A 25,191-nucleotide genomic window follows, 5' to 3' on the forward strand; every position below is an offset into this window, starting at 1 on the left:
AATCACTAGCCGTTAGTTTGCAACATATCTAATACTGTAATATCATTAATATTTTTCATAAAGTTTCTCTCAAGCATACCAACTAAAAATGACAAATTTTCATCGAGGAATCAATTCAAAAATGTGTTTCCATATTATTGATCTATATTCTTAATCACCCACCTTACCCATATCCAGATGTACGTTTGGCATATTTTCAAAACTGGTGTTAAGAGTCCTAGAATTCACATTCCCAGAAAATGAAAAAATTGTGTAATAAAATAATAAGGATATTTCTAACAAGATTTTCCTCATATGAATAAAATGAAAAGTCGAGTAGGTAGTCTATATTCCATATTCCAGCTTCCAAATTATATATGCCGTACTCTATGAGAAACATGGAGATCTCTATGAAAATAACAAGTTATTCAATAGCCAAAAATTCTCCAAACACTCAGAAATTACAATTAGGCTTTTTCTAATTGAAACAGGCAAAATACCTTTCAAAAAACAATGCGATCAATAATAATTGTTATCATTAATCAAATTCAGAATTTTACAAGGTTTGGGTTTGGACATCGTCTCTTATTGGAGAAAATTCAAATATAAAAAATAAGCATTCATCATAAATTCTGAATCCATCTTCTGATAACGTTGGAGAAATCATACATACGGTACGGTAAATACTGTATTTATTGATAAAATGAAAATTCGATTAAAAATCTCCAAGATTCGAAATAAAAGTAGAAATTTCGAACATTTTGGTTTAATTTTTTTGGCGGAGAGTCTGGCAGAAGATTGTGGTGCAACATTACAGTTTACTCTATTCATGCCTATATTCAAAGAAAATTGGGAGGCTACCTAGGATTTTCCAAAACTAGAATCCACAAATTTTATTTGTTCAAGCTATCCAGAAGATGTTGGCTAGTAGTTTATAGGTGGAGTGCTAATGAAAAAAATGACAGAGACGCCCTGCAAAGACCAGAACCGTTATCAACAAAGATGTGATTTTCCAAGCTGTCGGCACAAATCTCTTACTATGTTTCGTCTTAGAAAATCGATGACATTCATATTGTCTTTTTTGTTTCTACTTTTAGAAGTTTCTTTTCTGTGTGATGCTACATGCTCCAACTGCGCGATGGACATTGGTGAAGTAGAAAAGGCTCCAAATGCAAGGTATGAAAATGAAAAAAAAAATCTCACCTATCATTGTAGTTTTGACGTCTCTTCACTGATTGGTTCCCTACTTTTCAAATTTTGGGCAATAATAGAATTTATTGTATAATTCTATAAGAATTTTCATTTGTCATTTCATGAACAATAGTGCTACTAGAATGAGAAATCAGAGAAACTCCCCTGAAAAATAAATACCACCAAATTTTATAGCACCAAATAGACAAACTAGAAAGAAAGTCTTGAATAATACTAAATATCAAAGTAAAAGAATGTTAATGAATTGAGGGATAGCTGAACAAGTTGTTGAAAATTGATTTAATTGGAAGCTAGCCTGGGTGGAGTATTAACATAGAACGTATACTTCTCAACTCTGAGTTCTAGGCCTACACTCTAAAAAACAGCCAAAGCAAACACTTGAAGAAACACGTACATTCCATTAAAATTAAATTATAGCCTAATTACACCGAAGTCATAGCCCTTGGCTGAAAAATAAACTAAGTACAGAATATTATTTATATTTGTGTAATTATTGTTATCATGAGTTCACTGGCGCCGACTCCATAAGGCCTGGATGGGCTGAAGCCCACCCAACAAATTCTCAAAATTTCAAAAAATCATTGGAAACAGAAAATAGCATTTTAATAACTGTAAATTATTCTTGTCATCCTTTTATTAGCTTATTAGATTTATCTACAATAATTTAATCAACGTTAATTTTGCAAGTGAAAACATATTACAAAACCAATTTATTATAATTGAATAGATCTAAACTGCCTCTCAAACCTTAATTTTGTTGAAATCAGGCCGAAAAATGCATCCTAAACTTCCGAAATTTTAAAAATTTCCCGGGGGGCCCCTTTTCCTGGGAGGTATTACATACCCATGCATTTCTGCTGAAAGATGATGGTTTATCGTACCAATTTACAAACTAATTCATACATATTGATAAAATAGGAGTCCAACCAACCGTACATATTACCGTACACGGTATTAAAAAAAAGTTAAATATCATATTATATAATAGCTTCTCTTTTTCACCTACACTGTAGTTTATTTTTTATTGTGTTGCATTCAAATGCAATCAACTTTATTATATTATTTACATTTACAACTTAACGGAAATTTGTTGTTGCAGGTTCTCTAACGGATATTATGTAGTCGGTTCAGTGGAAAACGTTTCAGACGATGACTCATCAGTTGCCTACAACATGCTGCCTCGGCCTCAAACCAATGTTCCGAATACAAAACAATATCAGAAAAACTATAATGGAGCACTAGTGGTTTCTGGTGGGTATGGTGCTGATTCCTCCAACAATTACTCTCCCACTCAGCAAACAGCAGACCACAGATTATGGTCCAGATATCAGCAACCAGAAAAGCAACAGATTACAGACCGGTATCACCCAAGCACGTTTGTGAACACGTATGAGCATGCCGGCGAAGTGTATGTTAGTCCTTCAGCAAGTGAAACTCATTCGGCTGTGGAAGAGTTGAAGCCTCCAAGTAGCACTCATGAGGAGTATTCGACTAGTTTCATTCATGATGACCAACACACACATGGTGAACATGTCGAGCACCTTTACAACTACGACAGCTATCAGCACGATAATGGTGGACCGTATCCCTACTCAGGCTACCAACAGCCTCTGCCTTCCATCACCGAACCACCCCAAGAGGAGCGACAGCAAAACACTCTTTTTGGATACTACTATATCGGTCGAAAATTGTGGTACATCCCGCTGTATTTCAGTATCTATTTTGTGTTGTATGTGGCTGCCCTTATAATCAAGTCGATAGGTCGGCATAAGATCGCCTTTCCTCAGACACTTGCCGATAGTGTGAATGCACGTAAGAGTCATCACAATCAACTTCAGATAGCACAACTCCTGCTTGAGTCGGCTAACAACAAGTTTCACAAAAAAACTTCGGCTAAGTGAAGTGCTTTAGTGATTTAAAGTACAGTAAGGGTTTCATCTTCAGACTCTTTCATTTTCCAAGACTTTCAAAGATACAATTTTACTGTAATTCATTACCGTATCACAATACTTTAATGTCTGTCCGGTAAAGTAAGTTTATTGTTCAGTATCATGTATAAACATAAAATTTACAGATTATTTCTAATGAAATAATTTTAAATAAAATTATAATTAATTCAATAGAATAACCTCCTTTTATTCAGAAAGTATTTTAAATTTATAACCAAACTCTACTATTTTTATCACTATTTGTTGCGTTCTATAATTATTCTAAATGGTTAAACCTGTTCACAAAGCTATTGTTATTAGCCATAAGTTAAGACTCTCGAAATGCAAGATGCTGAATGAAAATTGTACATGTATTGGACTATCTTAACCCTCTTCTTGTTTATCCACCAAATTTTATTTTCTGAGAAATGAATCTTTCTCTTTTTCCACTCTTGTTCAGACTCATGGACACTCTTCTTGTTTGTCCTCAACTTTTATTATCTGAGAAATTAATTTTTCTCTTTTTCCGTTCTTGTTCACTCTTGGAGCTTTTTCCTCTGGAAAAATTTCATTCATATTGCTCCATTCTAATTAACATTCGCAAGGCTGGAGTCTCATTTTTGGTCAATTCAGGTAGAACGGCAAAGCCAGAAACTTGCAAAATGTTGAATCCATACCCCTTTATTGATCAGTAAAACAGTACCATTCCAATATTATTTTGGTAACTCTAAGATCGGGAAGCCTCACTATGTGGCCAAAAATTACATGTTAGTAATATCGTTATCATTGAAAAATCATAATCAGTGATGAACTCTATTATAATCACTATTAACATGATTTATCAATTTCACAAGTAAGTTATGAAGTACGATCCGAGAATCTATATAGCTAATCAGCCAATTCTCTGAAAGTTCAGTAATTATTTCCTATTCGAAAAAGACGAAAATTCCATGTCAAGATTTGATAATATTTTGAGAAACTGGGATAAGAGTATAATCATTTTATGGCTTTGGATTTTCTTTATTATTAATTAAGTCTGCTCAAGAACTCACAAGACAAAGTCGTGTTTTATAAAATGTATTAGATCTTAAAAATGTGATTCAGCAATTCAATACGGTATTGATACCATTAGTAGTCAAATAACTTAATACTTTCAAGCATCACATTAAAAATTAAAGGGAATATTCATGAGACTCAAAGATTATTCATGAAATAAAAAAAGCGAATTTTGCAGCTTTTTAAGACCTGATCAAATGATCAGAGCTAGAGTGACACTCTTGTTCAAGTCGAGAAGGTGGAACCTTTCTTTATGCGACATGTGATTAAACATAGGACAAAGAAACATTATATAAGTAAGGGCTAAGCCACATGAGGCGTTTTTCAGACGAGTCGGCAGGGCAGAAAGCTCTCCGATTGACTGATTATCAGCTAATCCCCTAACGCCAACCCAGTCAGTCCAGCGGAGAGCTTTCTGCCCTACAGACCTGTCTGAAAACGCATCATATGGCTTGGGCCAATCTTATAAGGTATTGTTTCTACAGCAGCATAGGAGCAATAAGTCAGAGAATTTCAGAATTATTTGACATATTCTTGTTGGATGCAAAGCTTGAGAATTGAAAACGGGAACAAAAGTAGCTAATAATTATTGAATTGTGGAAGACTTCCAATTTGAGAGAAAAATTAACTCAGAACAAACAATTATTAAACGTTTAATCAAAAAATCCAATTTATAACAGAGTATCGCCACTATTTAATTAGAATGACAAGTAAAAATAACTAAAATTAAACTGGTGTTTGTTTCTTATTTGCTTATACCGTATCAACTATTGAAACATGTGAAGAGCATAAACTAACATAACATTATACACATCTATTTGCAGTGAAAAGTATACTAGATTGGTTCGTTTGTAAGGAATAAAATTGCATTTCACACAGCCACAGTAAAGTCGTGTTGTTTTACAATGGTTAAACAATAAATCGAGAAAAACCTCATACATCCATCAAAAAAATAGAAGTGAATATGGAAAAAATGATTGAAAGTAAATGAAGTTGATCTAAACAAAATAAGACGAAAAATTGTATTAATGAATTGACTGACTCACATTGAGTTGAACTGAGTTACTAATATTCTAGATCTGTTATAGTTCACTAGGCCATTTTTCAAACTAAAAAAAAATCAAAAATTAATATTCCTTTAGAAAATTAGAATGTATTAGTTCTAATAAAAACTATTCAACGTTTGTCAAATAACGTTTCGCTTGTCAAATACTGGACTATTTTCCGTGATAATTAATTATTGAACAGCTATTATACTGCTTAAAAAATAATTGTTCATTTTTCTCTTATTAGAGCTAATGTGCTTGTATAATTAAGCCCCTATCAACATGTTACAGTTTACTAGAGCATTAATATAGGCGCAGATTCAATTCTGTCAATATATAAAAAATATTAAAAAGCTATTATCGAATCGAATATAAAAATAAGACTGCAATGGATTTGTTATGCATGGTTTGAGGTTCAGGATAGCGAAGTGATCTGATCGATGAGGAAGGGAGTGACGTGGAACACGAAGCAGCGATTGCAGACGCGCACTGGTTTCAGGTGGCCGAAGCGAGGCAAAGGAACTGAGTTTGAGCTGCATCTCGCGCAAAACACCTGAAAAATAAACATTTTTAAAAAGTGGTACTTTTCTGGAAGTTGTGTGATGTAAAATAATTAAATAAATGAATAAGTAGAAATAAATAAAATAATAAACATTTAGAATGCAATTTACTCAGATCATATCAAAGCTGGATTCAAACATATCAAAGCTGGATTCAAACATATTATTGGAACTAATCGGCACAGTGAAAATATCATAAGTTTCCATGAGTTCTGATCAGTGGCGCCATTTCACCAAACTGTTATAGGGGGCAAAAACCAGAAGGTATGAGGGGGAGGGGGTTTGAAATACCCCCGAAGGATAAAGGGTACTGGGGTTTTCCCCATAAACATTACATTCGAAGATGTTATTATATGCTTCATTTTTTCTCTTTTATAAAAATGTGGTTGAAGTATCAATACAAACATATACATTATTAGTAGTTATAGATTAAATAATGAAATATTTATTAGAAATGTACAGAGAGGCCCAAAAGTAGGAATACACCGAAACAGGGTTGTTAAAAATCATGGAATCAGATTAATTTTTATTTTACAATGACAATTTTAACGATTTCATTGGGGATCATATTCTAAATGGAGAACAACTTTCAGTTAGAAAGGAAAAGAAACATTAAACACAAAGGGCCGGTTTCCGAGCTCGGGATTTAGCTAAGTTCAGCTGGAGTCAGAAAATTGGATTATTTATCTGATCCTTGGGGGGGGGGCTAGGATCCTCCGGCTACCCCTAAATGTCTCCCCTGGTTCTGATTGGACTATTTTTACTCAGCACGGCCGAGCGAGCCCCATTAGAACTTATGGGAATAATATTCTCACTGTAACGGTCACTTCCACTGAAGCTGATATGTGCGAATCCAGCTCCAATTTATATTTGAAGTGGTAGTTTCCAGCTTGGAATTATGTTTACACTTCAAGATTTTGAAGGTTTTATAGCCAAAAGTATGGTCTAATTGATTATGAAAACAAGAAATTTATTATAAACCCTCATCTTTTAGTTTGAATGTATAAAAAAACGTTGTCATAAAACTTGTTTATCAAGAGCAAGTTAATAATGTAATGCTGCGCATGATTCCAGGTTATCTACTTTACTAAGTACTAAGTATCAATTCGACTAATTCACTGACTATCGTCAACTGACTAACTCAACACGCAAGATCTTGTATTCAATCAAATTAAAAAACGTAATACTAACTTACTATCTTCTTCTAACTTTCTTCTCAGTGCCCACATGATTCTTTGTTATTTCTGTATTGCATGGTTTGTACCCATGTAAGATATTTTAAGTGCATATTTTCCCACCTCCCATATTTTATCTTGGAAAGTAGTTTCGGCAATAGATAGGATAAGATAGATTCAGGATAGATGGGAATCCTAGCTATAAGATAGGATTTTTTTTAATAAAAAAACATATTTCTCTTGTTAAGATGCTTTTTTTGTTATATAATTTATTTTGTTCTTATTTTATTTTACTCTTGTTTTATTCTCAGCTTGATGTTTATTTTAAATCTAATTTTTTGAATGAAGAATGTTGTAATGTTTCAAGGAGACATATAAGGGTTTAACCTGTTGTCTCCATGTATGTATTTATGTAAATAAATAAATAAATAAATAAATAAAACTATAAATGTAAGATCTCAAAGTAGTATTTCGAAGAATCCAAACGCCAGGAAAAACCTATCAAATTCGGCACTGTCCCGTGAAAACTACAATTAGTTGAATTTACATACACCAATACTATACTCTCAATTTAAGATTTGATGAATATATTAACAAATTAATCAACATAAGCTACTATCAGGGAAATGGAAATGAGAGAGACTAATAGATGTTACCTTTCCACAGTTGCGACAGTGATGGCGCCTGCGCACAACAGTGAAGGATGCCGTACATGACATGCAGGTGGGGGCCAGGATGTCGGGCACCCAAGGCGGGGGCGACACCGGCTGCTGCTGCTGCTGCTCATCCGCCGCCTCCGCCCTCTCACTCTCTCCCCACACCAGCGCCTCTTCTCCGTTCTCACAGCAATCACCTCCTATTCGCCAAACAACATTCATTATCACTATTGTCATAATTGACTCGTAAAAGGGTCGAATATATCAAAATAATTCAACTAGAAAATGAAAATAAACATCTGATAAGATATCATTGAAGAATTAATTTCAGCTGCTTGTGCTAAATACTGAAATTCAAATTGAGATATCCTATTATATTAAGCGAGCAATTTCTGTATATCTTTTTATATCTGGTTATTTATGTTCAACGGATCTCGAAAACGGCTCTAACGATTTTCACGAAATTTGGAACATAGTAGGTTTATGATATAAAAACTCTATTGCTATTGCACTAGGTCTCATCCCTGGGAAAACTCGCTGAAGGACATGAAAAGGATAACATTATCCTTGCAAAAACAGATGATAATCCCGTGTGTCGTCTGTCGAAACAGAAGATGCGTGTGTGGGAGAGAGACAGAATTATTTCCAGCTGTATAATCAATCAGCGAGAAATATTATCTAGCCAGAAAATATAATCGACTTGATCAAAATGATCTGATTTGTTGACATGACATGATAATCATTTTAAACTACAGTAACTATATTACCCACAGTATGGCCAATGGATTTTTTTCCCGCCGCCGCCATGAAGATTCCAAATATTTGAATTTTACAATGGAGCTTATATGGGATTATAAGTAAAATCGCTTGCTTTTACTTATTAAAGTATATTTTTGTGATTATTAACTTCGATATAATTTCTTTCATGTTTTTTCTATATTCCCAATATAGTTTTGGAACTTGAAATAGTAAATCGTAGATAATAGCGAGTAAAAATGAAAGGTAGGTAATGTAACTTGAAAGCTGAATTTTCCAAAAAAAAAAATACCATAAAACTTTTGAAATGTGTCATGATATTGTGATAAATCTTGTTCCATTGACAAATAATAAAGTTCTCATATCTATTTCTAGAAGCATGATGGAATTCTCATCACAATAGATTCCATAACATTTAAATAGTTCGTTTTATTCAACCAATAAGTCTGACGAAAATAAAGCACAACATTGAATATAAACTCTGGAAGAGCCAATTATTCTAGCCATAGTACTACTTGATGAATTTAATGAACATGTAAGAAATTGAAAAATAACACACACAATCATTATTATTTATATTTAGTGATATTTCTAATCTTAACCACTGCTCGTGGTAATGCAACTCGAAAATCATATCAATAGCTATTGCTATAGCTAGGGTACTCAGTACTGAAGAGAATCAATCAGGGAAGTCAAGACGTCTTTAATCTGCACTTAATCATGGTTAAATATTTCATTAAATGTTATATTCACTTGAGCCACAAAAAATATTTACAAATTGAATTATTTGAAGTTCGATCCAATAAATGGGATGAGGAAATACACAAAATTGAAATTTATCTTTTTACATATTTATATAGATCACTGGTTCCCAATAAGTTGTCCGCGAAAGCTTTAGAAGTGGTCCGCGAGGAGTCCGAGGAAAGGAAAATTGATGTTTTAAGCGTGATTAGTATTTTTCAAAGTTATATTTTTTGTCTATATTCAAGTATAATCAATTTCTCTTCGAACATGATATATCAAACTCATCTTAAGTTCATAATATGTTTCCAATCGGTAAAACAAGTTCCAAATGTCTAATGCTATAAGATAGGATAGATAATCTCAATGGCGGATTTGTACCATGTGACCGAGCTAACCAATCAGAAGAGTGATAGTCAATGGCAATATTGTGGGTAATATAGTTACTGTATTCTAAACTAGAGTATATCATAATTTTCAAAGTTGATCATTATTTGACAATTTTAGTGAGTGTTATTTTGTTATTCAATTTGGTTTGTAAATAATCTAAATAAACTTAATAACTTTTTTTTTCAAATGTTTGAACTGAACATAGAACCTGAATTCAAGTGTATGGAACATAGCCTACTTTTTGGACTATTTATAGTGTATAAATCAAAATTCGGGGGAAGAAACAGTTTTGGGTTGTGCCTGTAAGTCCTTCCTCAATCATTTTAAAGAATTGTGTTCGGTTTATCAATAGTCAATAAATAAATAACGAGCGAAGCTCGGTGCCCCGATATTCATTCTAATACTTTACTCAACATAGAAATAGCTTCATAGTACCATTTTTCAATACTTTTTACATAAACACTACTAGTTTCAGCTCAATCTAGTTGTGTTTAAGTGAAAAAGTTCTAAAAAGGGTAGGCCAACTAAGTAGTTATTTCTATAATATTAATTGAACAATTCAAATATACATATTAAAAATATTTCTTGTATTTCACCAATTTATGCATACCACCCCACATAGGCTAGGCCTCGGAGCATTTTTGTTTTATTCATTCATATAAGAAACTTATCATTATGTTAAATCATTCTATTTTTGAAAAAGTTCTATTTTTCGATGATAAGATACTGATTTTTCTGTTTGTTGGACTATTCTTTGGATGAATAAAATCTTTTTCATTTAATTTATGTACTTAATTATTCTGATACTATTCTTCAAATACTATTCTGTAATTTATGATTAAAACTCTAAGCCAAGTATGCTTTAGTTTGGGAAATCATTTTTCGATTTCTTTGATCAACATATTTATGTTTCAAATGTATTTTGATCAATCTCCTATTTAACAGTTCTGAACTGAAAAATTGAAACGATAGACGATAAGTTATCATGTCTTGAGTATTTCTTGAATTTGAGATTGAGAATAAGGAAACTTCAGTCAAAAAATCAGGTACCTTACATTGTTGAGGAAATGATGTTTGCAATTTTGATCTATTTAGCATAGATCACTTTTAAACTAATCATCAATAGTTATTTTGATAATTTGGTTACAATCTAATAGTTAGAGAATTATTGTAAGATTAAAAATACAGATCAGTAGTCATAGTCACAAAAAGACAGAGCACTTTATAGTCTTTGTGATATTTTGATGATTTTGAAATGCCACGTTGGATAGTGTAGATTGGTTTTACATGTTATGAAGCCTAATGTTTTGTATTGTATACAATGGCGGATAAATATTCTATATTATTCTATTGAGAGCAGGCAATATAAGCAAATACCTTCAGCTTCTTCTTCGGTATCAGTCTTATCGGAAGAGTTAATGAGGAAGACAGATTTCAGAATATTGCGTAGATCGCCCGCAAAATTGGTTTGCAACTGATCGGCAACTCCAGCAATACAAACAAACAAACGATGGATGAGATCCTCACTGGACCTGCAATTCATTAAAACTCCAATAATAACTATGAAAATAAAATTAATCAAAACTCCAATAAATAACTGTGAAAATAATTATATAAATAAAATTGGACTGTATCTCGCAGATGTATGTTAAGATGATTTTTAAAATGAGCTTCGAAATGATGAAGAATGCATTGAGAAGTATCTTCATAATCATAAATAGAATTGGACTTTATCTCGCAGTTATATGTTGGATAATTTTTAAAATGATGAAAGCATTTTGGTATTGGAAAAATAGATTGTTCTGATGACTGACAGGGCAGAATTTTCAAAGTTGTAGACAGTATTAAGAAAATTACACTTCTATTGAGAAGTATCTTTATAGTCACACTTGAAAACATTTTGTTTCTCAAATCTTATGTTCAAACGGATTTTAAAACAGTAGCTCAGTATTATATTGCTCTTCATTTCCAAATTTGCAACTGCATTACACTCTAAATTACTAGAGTACATTAAGCTCGCTGAAGTGGTAATCAATACAGTTTCAACAAGAATCTCGTTACGTTCTTTTTCAAGTAGATATAGTGGCTTTTAGAGATAAACGTGATTGGTGAGAAAATATAAGTATACTTGATGGATTACAGTATAGAAATAGAGTTGATTGAAATAGTCCAGCATAAGAACATTACTACCAACGTGCATTCATTATAAGTGACTGCGCATTTATTATAAGATCTCTTGTTTCGCTTACTACATGAAAATGAATTGATACACTTACTTATCTAGTCTGTATCCACTGTATGCAACTATTTTACGAGTCGACTTTATTAAATGTCAACAAATTTTGTTGTTAACAATCAAGAATGATAAATTTAATTTCAGTGTGTACCTGAATTTTGAACGCGCTTCGCTTGAAGCAGCCTCCGCAGCTCTAACGGCTAAAGCCACTTCTTCTTCATCCTGGTACTCTGAATCGAACGAGGAAGTATCACTGCTCATGCAATAGCTGCAAGTAAAATCACATTTCAATATTTCGACAATCATTTTGCGCATTGAATTGGACTAACACAAATAATATATTTTTTAAATGTACAAATACATTTATATACACTAAAGTACACATGTATAATGTACACATATATACATGAATAAGAATCAAATTTCATTCTATAGGAAACAAAATCCTATACTCGAACAAAATTGCATTACATTAGATTGTAGAACCAAAATCTCATCACAAAAACTTGTCAATACTAATGCAGTGAAAAGTCATGTTTTTATGTTTTTAACTTTAATCAAATATGAGATTAATCTGTAAAAAAATAATTATAAAGAAAATTTCAAGTTTGAAATCTAGTCTTGGAAAAATAGAAGTAAATACATTAGAAGATAAGGGAGCATGAAAGTAATAAGCACATACGTAAAACTAGAATTCATTTTAATTAGTGTTTCCCATTTTAGTTTTTTTTTTAGAAAATATCCGGTTTTCATAGTTTAATATGTAGATTTCTAGTTTCACTTACAAAAGATCAAGAGCTCACAATTTTTTTGATCGCTCCTGAATTTATTTATTTGAATAAGTTATTTTACTATGTGAAAAATTGTAATCCTAATGACAAATACATAGATTTACGATCCTCCAGTTTATCAATAATGTATTGCAAAAGGCATTGAATCAATTTAATAATACTAGCAGTAGACCCCTTCGGTCTAGCAGTAATACAGGCCATGCCTGAGAGCAGAGAAGATGATCATTTTCAAAGATGATTTAATTAGAAATTTGGAAAGTCTGATTTCATTAAAAGTCATTCATTCATTACATTCATTGGTAATTTATAACAACACTGAAAAAAGTAGAATTCTGATATAATGACGGCTTCTAAGTTTTGTAAAAGCTCATTACTGAGAAAATTACTTATAATACACACCTGCCTGAAGGAACACTACAAGTACAACTGGAACAAGAAGATGACAGGCTATGTGAGACTTCCCTGTGAAAAAAACAGATAAGAATTAGACGTTGCAATTGAAAATTCAAGTGACAAAACTAAGTGACTTGTATCATAACCTCATAGATCTGAGATCTTTACTATAATGACTGATATGACACATGAAAGAGGAACAAAAACAGTTTTGTTTTGAACTCGATTTGAATTCAAGTTGATACATACTATTAAAAAACAATGAAGAATTAGAAGATTTTTAGTTTTAGTAGCCAATGGTTTTGAATAGTAGCATATATTTCCATTGCTGTACATCAGACTGCATAGCTTTAACCCTCAATTCTCTAAAAGCTAAAAGTAGTGGGCTTACTGATGCTTTAGTAGGCCTTTAGTTTGAGAAGCGACACGGAAATATGGATAGAATCTATATTATGAAACATTACCAATCCTGTCTTTCCTCTTGCAATAACGTGGGCATGAAAGAGGAATGGGGTGATGTTTTTAGTCTTCAGCCAAACTCTTGCATTCCGTGTTGATTCTTATGGCGACCGAACTGTAGTGCATTACCACCATGAACTATTGATGGTAATGACTAGTGGGACGGAATCAAAAGTACGTTTTATTGCTAAATACCTCTGGTCAGCTGGTAATTACATGCTAGCCATAGTTTAGCATGAAATGCACTGTATACTCCACAACTAAATGATAGAATAAACGTGGTATGAAGTTCAGAAATAGTGAACACTCAGAATTCCAGATTATATAATGAAAAATTGTAGAAAAGGACTGAGGTAGCAACCCGTGGTTTCACCAGATTGAAGAAATTTTCAATATTGTGAAGAATGAAATCACTCTTATTCGAATTTCAGGTAAAGAGAACGTCCGGTCTCAAGAAAAAGGTCGGCTATTGAAGAGTTCGAAAGATTGCAAGAGAAACAGAGCGCATGCACAGTACTTAATTCTCCCTCACGTTACTGCAATTCCAAAAGTTTTCTCGTAATTGAAATATCTATAACAGAATGCGAGTTACTATTTGCAGAAGTGTGAACTACTATCTGGTTGTGATTTAAATACATGATGATGCCGCATCCACATGTTAGCCCATGAAGGCCAATGTCGACCAGCGCCAGTGTGTGGATTGGTGGTTTGCCAGCACTGGTCTTCATTGGCCTTCGTAAGGAATTGCACCCTTACCAGGCTAGTCCAGCTTACTGAGCCAACATGTGAACTGAAGTCAGTGAGATATTACTTTTAACACGGCTCTTTCTGGAAGACAGAGAGGTCCGATGCTCTATCCTCCACTAATCACTCCCACTGCCTAGCAGCATTCTAACGCGTCGCGCCAACACTCCCCCCTCCAGCTATTGCCTGGCATTTTTCCAATAATTGTTTACTGGCAGCAGGTATATTGGTTTATGTGATTATGGAGATGTGTTCATCACAAGAACGTGAAGCGAAATGACACGGCGCATCCAAATGTGCGCAGGATGACCGTCTCTGTCTATTCTACAAACTGTGGAAGGAGAAATGGGTTTCTCCTCTTCATGTTAGAAGTAATATCTCACAGACTTGTATGCAACATTACAGAAGCTATAAAATAAGATCAAGTGTTAGTAATTACATGTTATCATGTGGAATGTCAGTGGCAGTGGTGGGGGCGGGGGCGGTGGCAGTGGTGGAGTTGCGATGACGGTGAAGGGCGTTCCAGTTGTGAGCGTAGCGCACCTGCAGGTCGACAGACGCCTCCCCTGGCGGGTGCCTGCGCCCTCTCTGGCCCCCCTGCCCCCGCTTGTCGGCGGCCTTCCGTTTCCAGCAGCGCGGACTGCGATCAAACAGGATCGACGCTCCATTCGGCAGGATGATTCTGCGATTCTCGGCGTCGACAACGGGATGAACAAACGCGGGGTGGACGTCTGAGCTGGATGGTTGGTTGGAGGAGGGAGTAGGGGGTCGCGCCCGCTGGCAGCAGTCACACGTGACGGGACTCGAGCCACATATCAGGTAGGAGCCATCATCCTGTGGGATGCCGCGGTTCATGAGGCCACGGTGCGTCATGCTCACGTCCTCGTTGATCGAAGCACTTTGCGAACACGAGCACGGAATCACCGGCAGAGTCCATTGCCCGTTCAGACTGAATCCACACGGCTCTACACTACTAGTGCTTTGGTTGTCTTCGGTCTTCATAATATCACAGTCATCGGTTGGCAGCACTTGGCCGGTGGCTTGATTGGTGTCTTCGGCGGCTGGCAGCGGCTGCGCGTCGGGCGACCTGTCCGACAAACTATCCCTCTCACTCCCACTCTGCGTGTTGCCCAGCCCAGAGTCGAGCAGCGAGCTCAAACTGTTCGAGTCCTCGTCATTCGCCTTCGAAGTGCTCTGTTCAGGCTCCAGTGTCTCATCTTTCGTCGTAGTATCACATTCAAACACACACTCGTCGTTGTTCAACGTTGGCAGCGTCCTTTCATCTAAACTCTCGCGCACTGTTTCACACTCCGACGTTTCGGCCGCGCACTCTTCCGAGTTGTCATCTACTTCGCTGATATCAACTTCACTGCAACATACAAAATACAAATTGTTGGCTCAAACTAGGTGATAATGCAGACAAAGAGTAATTAATGAGATAGAAAGCTTTTTTGATTTGATGGTTCTGAACTTAATACATTCCTATAATAACCTATCTGAAAGTTAGAATATGACAAACAATCTTTTCAAATTGATTGATAAAAATCCATCCCAACTGAATAGAGATGCGATTTCATTCCAACTTCAAAGAGATACGATACCAAACAAAAACCCACATATTGATGAACTATATTAATGTATGACATGCAAGTAATTTCAGGCAAACATCAAACCTTAATGTTTGAATTGAATGAAACCCCAGAGATTGAATTAAATATTGATTGAAAATTTATAAGACTATTTCAACAGAGTTAATTTGGTACATTAAAGGGTTAAAATTCTTCTTAACCCACATTCTGGGAATATTACTCTTCGCCTATAAAATCGATACATGTTTCCAATATGAAACCTTCCAAAATATTGAAATACAACTCAATTCAAAGAGTATTATTAACTTACCTTATTGGTGACTGAGACACTTCCTCACAAGAACACAGCATCTTTTCCAATTTCAACAATTCGTTATCCGATAAAGTCCAAAGTAGTTCTCGTATTTTCACAAGGAGGGTCTGAAAGAAAATTTACAACTACTGATAAGTTGATTGACTTCAATAGAAAACATATTGATATACACAAAAGAGTTTCGGTTATAAGTTTGACAAGTTACATAAATCAATAGAAATTATATATTGGAAATAATAGATTGATTGCAGACAAAGGATGGGATATTGAAAAAATTGTATTTTTTTGTTGAAATTAAATTCTTGGCAAATCATTTTTTGGACCATGCTATAAATTAATATTCACTCCAATTTAAAAACAATTTTGATATTAGTGTTGATTCAAATTTTGCTCCTGAGATTCTTCATTACAAACATGCTTTGAGATCGTTTAAATTGCTATGTAAATGATGAGTTACAACAAAACAATAATAACTATTATTTTTCTAGAAAAATGATAACGGCTTACCACCTGACGAGTTTTATATTTCTAGGACAAATCTGATTACGAAAAGCGGTATCAAACCTCCTAAACATATAAAATAGTACCAGATAGTTATATTGTAATTTGATAATCTTGAAGTAGCGAAAAACTCAATTGATGTCGGGTTTTAATACAACTTGATTGTATGAAAAGCTACTCACCCTAAAAGGTCGAAACATTTCAGACATGTTTTGAGGATTATCGTCAAGAGATAGTGGTCCTTCGGGGAAAACTAGAAGACCAGCGACGATAGCCAGACGTGGAATGGTAAACATCAGAGCTGGGTCGTACTGGTCCACCTGCTCATGGCTCAGAAGGTGCTTCTCTAATGCTCTGAAATATCAAACACAATTCTGAATTTAACACAAAATCATAAGCCGAGTTAAGTAGGATTTCTATAATTCATTTATGGTGATAATGTGTGAAAGGTTTATTCTATTTTCAAAGTATAAAAACTGTCATTTTCGGACTATTCATATTCATATATATTTATTTATCATGAATAGCAATACGAATATTATAGTGATAATTATTGTCATATAATTAATAACAAAGATTTTTATTCTTCAACATCAAAGAGAATTTGGTATCTACAGACACTTTTCTATGAGCAATTTTTTTCAATCCTACTTTGAATTTGTGGATTGACTGGGGTGCTTTCAAACACAATTGAAGAGCATTGAACACTTTCTTACTAATGTAGTTTGAATTCATAGATGTTTGTTCGGTGCTGTTCTGGATAAATTACTTGAACGAGTGAAAATGTTTTGTTTTATTAAATTAATCTGAATTTTTCAAATATGTTTGTAAACATTGTTAACTTGCAGTGAAATAAATGTATTATTATTATGTTGGTGTAGGTCAGCACTAGTCATCCAGCTATCTTTTATTTTGTAGACAAAGACTGACGAATGATACATAAACATACAGAGACCAGAGATAATTAATATTCCATGTTGAAGAAACAATGCTCTACAGAAGAAGCGGATTGACTTATGAAACATGAGCCTCAGGATTCTTTGTTGAGCCCGGAAGACAGCCAATGAGTGCTCTGAGCCACCCCAGAGTGACTATTCTCACTCGAGACTATTGCCGGCTGAGCGAGTATGAATAGTCCTATAATGGGAATAGTATCATCATTAATTTGGGAATAGAGTACAGTACCTGTTGAGTGTTTCGGAGAAGAGGACGATGACACACTGCTGAAGCTCGTATTCCTGTACGGTCTTGACGGGGACCATAGCGCTGACATAGCAGAGCTCGAACTGAGCGAGCAGCCGGTCGAACATCTTGAGCGATTCGACGAGGCGGTCGTGCGCCAAGTCGTGGAGGGGAGGGGGCGGCGCATGCGCACGCAGGGCTGCCTCGCGCAGCAGTTGGCGCACCTTCTCCAGCGACTTGGTCAGCGCCTTGGCCAGCGGACGCATCTCACCGCTCTCCGTCTCACGGTTCATTATGCTCGAGCCTGCTGCAAGGCACTGAAACACAGCCACACTTCACATGTCACTTAAATGTCCTAAACGCTACCTTTTCTGGACCGTACTCACGAGTTTAACCATCATTTCTAATTATTTTATTGTGTAGTAGTTTATTTCCTATTTAGTAATTTGATTTTGTTTCTGAATGCATTGTATGAAAATTGTCTATATAGTATGTATGACAAGTAAATAAATAAGATATGATGATGATGTGATATATAAATTGATATAATTAGGCTGGCCACTAACATAACGTTTCACATGTCCGAGTTGTAAACCTGGACGTTAGTAGCTGTGGCTTCGACGTATGTCAGCAGCCGACAAACCTCCGTATAGGTGAACAGAGAATTCTTGTTTGTTTTTCTGACAATCGTATCATACATGTGAAATGTTACGTTAGTGGCCAGCCTAAGTGATTGGCGTCCATAAATTGTGGATGGAATTGATCTAAGAATTTTTATTTGAAAGACAGACCGTGAAATAATATGAAATGTAGAAATGATATCCCTTAATATATTATATAATATTATTTTCAACTATTAAATTTCAATGTGAAGTTGGGTGTAACAATTAGAGAAGCTAGCACCAAAGTACTTACTGCTTATTAGTATTCTATTCTTAATTATCAAATAAGGAAAAATTGCATTATTTAAACTGCTGTTTAACAATATTTGTTGTTGTTTCCTAACAAAGAACGAAACAGTGCTATAGGTGTCCTCATTAGACTGCTAAGTTCAACTGAAAGAGTCGAAATTGATACTACTTGAAGTGATAGTAACTTCCTACTAAAATAGTATTTATTACGAGTAGAGTTAATAGTTTAAACAGAGAAACGAATGAATATGAAATTAAAATTACAACTCAATAATATTAAGTAGTTATCTAGAGCTAGATGGAATCTGGAAATTTATTGAAGATAAGTAGATGAATTGTTAGATTTTTCGATCGCAGATAAACGATTAGAGAAAATATAGCTTTCTTAAGGCCGGTTGCAGACGAACCACTATCTCATGTCGGATATGGGAGCGATTATTTTCCATCTGTGGTACCACAATCGCAGTGCATATGGAATGCATTGTCAGGCATGGCAGTGGCACTGATTCTTCCACATGGAGTTGCGCGCTGTAGTATGCGAATATTTTCCTTGCGATTGTCTTACCACTGGTTTCAGCACTACGCTTACCCTAGCTTCTGTACCACAATCGCAGTCGCTTGAAAACATCTGATAGAAACACCTGAGTATGATACAGACATCTGGAAACTGTTGCACTAATGCGCGTTTTCTCGAATGTAGTGTGAAAGTCTCTCTGCGTTATCGTCTTATTGTTCTGTGGTATGTCGGTCCCACATCGCTCGTCTGCAACCGGCCTAAGAGTCTAATCAAACTTTACACTAATACAGTATCATCACTAATTGCAGGTAATTAGATAACAAGCTTGACGAAGTTGCAGCCTGTTCGCCTCACTTGTTCTCAATTTAAAACTGAAGGAAACAATGTTGAGAACTGACCTCAGCGCCAAACCATAGCTGGCCGGCCAGGTTGTCCTGCATCACATCGTCAGGAAATTTCACTCTAAAGTCTCGGTCGGCCCTTTCGTCTGGTATCAATTCGTCCATTATTTTGTTGCATATTGTCAACACCTGCCAACAAACACATTATAATCATTTCATCCTAGTTATTTTGCAAAGTATCAACTTTATACATCCTACATAACATAATAAATTCAAAATTTATAGTTTTCATTTTTGTTTTGGACTGAAATTTTATCAAAATTGAACACGTGAAATTCTAACCTTACTTTGGACTTTTTCACCTATAAATTTGGAAGAAAAATAGCACAAGGACTGTCTTATTATTTTATCTTTCAATGTTATTACATTAGTGTTATTTGCATTGTAAATAAAAAAAAAAATAAATAAATAATAGCAAAATATGAATTTTTGCTTATGATGATGCCTAATTCAGCACAATAACATCAATAAAGTTACTATCTGTTTCATTGTCAAGTACTATAATGTACTTGCATTCTTTGTTTTTCAGTACAAAGTCAGATAAAATATTCTTTATTCAATAAGTTACAAACCCTTGACAACATTGGAAGCATCAGATATGTTATAATTGGGAACAAAAACAGAGATTTTAAACTAAAAACCCACATAAAAAAATAAAAAAGCTAACTACAGATAAAACTTAATCCTTATTGATCAATAATTCAATGTGCATTATTGTATGCATTCATCCCCTCAGTAAAACTGATTTTATTATGGGGAAACTCTTAAATTGTTTTTATATTAATGGGAAGTTTCATATATATATATATATATTCATCCCAATATATAGTGCGGCCGTTTTTTCAAGAGCGCCACTCTATGTCTCGGGTAACCCAGGATCAAGCTGCTGAGACAAACTCTAATTCCACAATTCATTCATTACTGATTATATTTATCACACACCATTGTAATGTATAAATAATATTGTCAGAGATGTAGTAAAATTTTTCCATGGTGAATTAAAGCATAATATGGTGTCTATTCTACTCAAATTTCTTTACGTTAGACTACATATTGTACTTTTATTTGATTATAAATTACAGCAAGATACGTACAAGGTATTCCACATACAAGCATTAATGTAAAATCAACATTTGAGAAATCATCTAATTTTTACCATCACTGTGCTAAGCATTTCGTAAGACTTTGAGAAAATTTATCACTAGTCTTCTAGTCACAGTTGTTTATAGAGCGATAATGAACAACTGAGGGTTCACAAGATTTTAAACGACCTAAATAACGACCAAAGCAATCACATTCATAAGTTAGTTTTAGAGTTTGACACAGAACAATAATTATTAGATTCTAGTTGGCAGTTGGTGACATTAGTCAATGTCAACCAAGCATTGACAAAATTCCTAATGTGATCACACACTCATACCTGGTGTTTTTCAACTGATCATAATGAATTAAATAGCACAATTGAAAAACAAGACCACGTTGAATATTCGTATGCCTATCTATTTCAAAGTAGGCCTAACCAAAAATAATAGAACTTTCAAAAAATCTGAAACGAAACACCTGCTTATGTGAACACACAGAGTTGAACAACGGTTGAAGCATGTTTGTCTACTACAGCACAACAGTGGAGATCAACAGAAGTAATAATAGTGAGACGAGAGTAATTGAGACATATTATTGAACAAAGATATGTACGCAGTAGCTTAGATTCCTATAACACTCTCAACTGAATGAGACATAGGCCTACTTCACAAGTTGAAAAGATAAACATCACAATAGTTCAATCACCTTATTACTATTCCAACAAAATTACATTAAACATACAATTCAATGAAAAACTATATAGCCTAATTAAACTCGTGTTCCACACAAATAGTAACTCAGTAAATTGAAAGATAAGACTTGAAAATAAACTTGATAGTTCATTAAATTTGAGAAAGAGTGAGAGAACTGGACGTTTTCAAATTGGAGAATTTAAAAATAAATATTGAAAGACAATATTTAACAATACAAATAATGCCATAATGACAACAATGGATTTACAATAGAAGTTTAGATTCCACATGATTCTCTTTCGAATATTTTCTATAAAGATTTATCAATAATTTATCTCAATGAAATCTTAAAATTCTTTTATATAATTTGCTTCCATGACACGTGAGCACGTGACCTATCACTTATCAATCGAAACGGGCCCAAAACAAAAACTTTCTCAATGAGCTCCACTTCGAAATATTTTTATTACTCATATTTTTCAAGGTTTGAAATCAAACGTATTAGAAAATTTGTTGAATTTCGCTAGGAGTGATTGTATAGTCTAGTTGTCCAGTAACACTTATGTTCTTGATTACTAATCTGTTCTCGATTTTTTTAGAATGGATGGTCCGGTTGACAGATATCCAATCAACGTAATTGAATTGTGAAAACACTTGGAACCAGACACTTGAATGAGAAAGTATCTGGATAGTGTATGTATATTTCAAAGTGTTAGTCGTTCTAATTCAGTGAAAACTTTTCTCAATTGATCTTGATTTGCATAGCAACCCAACGTAATTCAAAGTGTAGCATCTTTTATCCTGTATAGCCTAGTGTTTCAAATAATAGTGATTCAGAGAGCAAATGATAAAAGAATACCTATGTTTTTTATTGACTGCATCTGTATCCTGTAAGTATTTTAATAAATAATTATTTAGAGAGCAAATTATTGAAGAACATGTTTTGTTGTAAGTACATGTTTTATCCTGTCTAAGGTTTCAATCAATAATGATTTAGAGAACAAATAATAAAATAGTACTTTTTCTTGAGAGTATCTTTTTACCCTGTAGTGTTTCAATAATTAGTTATTTAGAGAGCAAATTCTAAAAGAATATGTTTTGTGAGTGCTTTTCATTCTGTATCTTATAGTGTTTCAATTGATACTGAATTAGAATAAATAATAGAATTAAATGGTTTTTTAACCTTGTCCTGGCATTGACGCAAGTGATTGACTAGGAGAGTGCATCTTTCAGGATCTTTGCGGCCATCAAAGCTGTCCAATTCGGCGGCGACAAGGTTCAGTGCATCGTCCGCGTAGAAAAACTGAGCTAGAAGCGATGTGTCATCTCTCTGAAACACAAAACAAAACACACATTATTAGGGTCCTAAACTTTCACTGGCTGTGCAAAACACTTGATGCTTTTGAGGAGAATATACATAAATGAACGTTTCAAGTTAAAAATTTCTTTATAGTTTTTTTTCATTTTGCTAATGACCACAGTAATTCACCATTAACCATTATCCTAAACGCCATCATTATTATTATTACTATTTACGTTAGTCTCCCGCTTTCATCTCCAATACTCTTTCATCCTCGCACTCTGAGCGATTCGTCTTACTAACGACCAAGTTTCAATTCTGGGTTCGTCTGAGAAAACATTAAATTGAAGCTGATTCCGAAGCCCTACTCTGATTAATAAATCTGCCTCTATATTTTTATAGTTTATAGAAGTATAAAGTTTTTCATTGATGGTTGTAACTTGTAAATTATCTTTAGTATACTTTAAAGACTTAACACACAAAGTTTATAATATTCTCTTGGTGTCTACGTGTGGATGAATATAATTTATTTACTTGATATAATAATATAATTTACAATAATTAAAAGTAATTTATTTATAAAATTTTATATAAATTATTTATTTAGTTGTGTTACACATACCGTGCGATAGTTATATATTATACTAGCCGTCAGGCTCGCTTCGCTCGCCATATCCGTCTAGCCCGGGGGCTTCGCCCCTGGACTCCCGACTGGATCGTCCAAGAATGAGATCAGCAGGATCGCTTCGCTCGCCTGCATTTTTCATTTGAGCATTTTTATCATAATGTTAGGACGATCCAGTCGGGGGTCCAGACTAAACGGATATGGCGAGCGAAGCGAGCCTGACGGCTTGTAATATAATATTCCCAGGAATAGCAGTGCCCAATCGATTTTTCCGCGATAAATGCATTTTAATTTTCAACTTGGTGCCAACCTAACAAAGTCAACTCAACTTAATACCAACCTGACAAAATTATTAATTTAGTTACCAGTCAACAACTGTTTCGAAGAGGTACTCTCTAGATTATATTTCTATATTAACATATGGTATGGACATTTTCCAATTATAATTAAGAGAATAAGAAGAATATACATGCTGAAAGACGAACTTAAAACCCTTAAAAACCACCCTTATAGTTAAAATATTGCCAAAAGATTTCTTAGTGCGCCTCTAAAGGGCCAACTGAACATACCTACCAAATTTGAACGTTTTTGGTCCGGTAGATTTTTAGTTCTGCGAGTGAGTGAGTGAGTGAGTGAGTGAGTGCCATTTCGCTTTTATATATATATATATATGGATTTTTTGCGAGGAGGCCACAAGAGCTCCAAAAAAAGATTTCTTAGTGCGCCTCTAAAGGGCCAACTGAACATACCTACCAAATTTGAACGTTTTTGGTCCGGTAGATTTTTAGTTCTGCGAGTGAGTGAGTGAGTGCCATTTCGCTTTTATATATATATATATATATATATATATATATATATATATGGATTTTTTGCGAGGAGGCCACAAGAGCTCCAGGCTTGTGCGTGGGTAATGAGACGGCTAATTATTATTATTATTATTGTCATTTGTTACGTGAAGCCACAAATCTGAGCAGAGCTCAAGTGGCATGTAACATGTCATGAACATTTTTTCTATGCAAAGTGTATCCATCTGTATAAACTCAAAGTATGAAGGCACCACAACATTCCTCCATTGTATAGGGACACGCTAAGTGATAAGTGAACCTACAGCTTTAGGTGGGTTCCAAACCACCGGTATGCGATTATTGGACTCATGAATTATATCTGGAGGAGTGGTCACCCTTCCAGAGGGAGTAGCAGGCGCACAAATCTTAATTTATCTAATCGATAGCTTAATAGTGCGACCACAACATCAATCGCATCCTCCAAATTAAATATGCAGTAATTTTCTGGAAATAATAAGGTAGATGATCACGGAAGACATATGGGCTAAAGGCGTAAGTAATAATGATACGGATTACAGAAAATGATTACAGAAAATACATAGATTGGGAAAATGCAAAACTCAACTTCTCAGTAAACGTTCAAATTAAATTTTTGCTAAAATCTAAGATCTAAAGCATATCTGGTCAAATTACATTGATAAAAGTACATCACTTTCTCAATTGAAAATTCCCTAAACAATCATAGAATCAGGTTACCAATAAATCCATCAATCGCCTGAAATCCGTCTTAGATTCAGAGATGAGACTGGTATAAAATAAATTATACGATCCAAGAAAGTAATGACCAAGATTTTGAAACAGCATTCAGACTATCTTTCATTCATATTAGACATTCTGATGCATATTAACCATTATTTTGTTATGATCTATTCAAACTATTGTATGGATAATGAACTTTAGAATGGTTTTCCAATAACAATGATTTGCAGCTGCTTTACTCTTCACACAGAACCATCAAGTTCTAATACACATTGAATTATATTTTAATGTTGCATCTCTTTTATTCATAGTAATCAGTCGTATTATGGTACACTAGAAAAGCGATAAAAATTGACTACGAATACTCATCAGTATACTCATAAGTATACAAATGCCAAAGTACTCAATTAT

The 25,191-nt window shown here is 34.3% G+C and overlaps 2 protein-coding genes across 3 annotated transcripts in view; one reads left to right on the top strand and one right to left on the bottom strand.

The window, feature by feature from the left end:
• Positions 1-979: 979 nt before the first annotated feature.
• On the top strand, positions 980-3,482 carry LOC111052884. The gene is made up of 2 exons (XM_022339694.2): positions 980-1,155; positions 2,291-3,482. Exons 1-2 carry the CDS (start codon positions 1,019-1,021, stop codon positions 3,090-3,092), a joined length of 939 nt encoding a protein of 312 aa, XP_022195386.2. The 5' UTR covers positions 980-1,018; the 3' UTR covers positions 3,093-3,482.
• A 1,330-nt stretch (positions 3,483-4,812) lies between these two features.
• LOC111052880 (lateral signaling target protein 2 homolog) overlaps positions 4,813-25,191 on the bottom strand; it is a 30,658-nt gene continuing 10,279 nt past the window's right edge. Inside the window, exons 2-12 of one of the 2 annotated variants that reach the window (XM_039423569.1) lie at positions 22,495-22,641; positions 19,534-19,665; positions 17,711-18,024; positions 16,708-16,879; positions 16,022-16,131; positions 14,562-15,491; positions 12,926-12,988; positions 11,887-12,003; positions 10,877-11,031; positions 7,613-7,812; positions 4,813-5,774 (exon numbers count right to left, since the gene is read on the bottom strand). In XM_039423569.1, the coding sequence (XP_039279503.1) occupies positions 5,637-5,774; positions 7,613-7,812; positions 10,877-11,031; positions 11,887-12,003; positions 12,926-12,988; positions 14,562-15,491; positions 16,022-16,131; positions 16,708-16,879; positions 17,711-18,024; positions 19,534-19,665; positions 22,495-22,641 (2,478 nt within the window). In that variant the 3' untranslated portion in view covers positions 4,813-5,636. Of the gene's footprint in view, positions 5,775-7,612; positions 7,813-10,876; positions 11,032-11,886; positions 12,004-12,925; positions 12,989-14,561; positions 15,492-16,021; positions 16,132-16,707; positions 16,880-17,710; positions 18,025-19,533; positions 19,666-20,956; positions 21,138-22,494; positions 22,642-25,191 lie in introns of those variants that run through there. The other variant, XM_039423572.1, reaches the window with a different exon arrangement.

The sequence above is a fragment of the Nilaparvata lugens genome, chromosome 1, assembly GCF_014356525.2.
Source record: "Nilaparvata lugens isolate BPH chromosome 1, ASM1435652v1, whole genome shotgun sequence".
Taxonomy (NCBI): domain Eukaryota; kingdom Metazoa; phylum Arthropoda; class Insecta; order Hemiptera; family Delphacidae; genus Nilaparvata; species Nilaparvata lugens.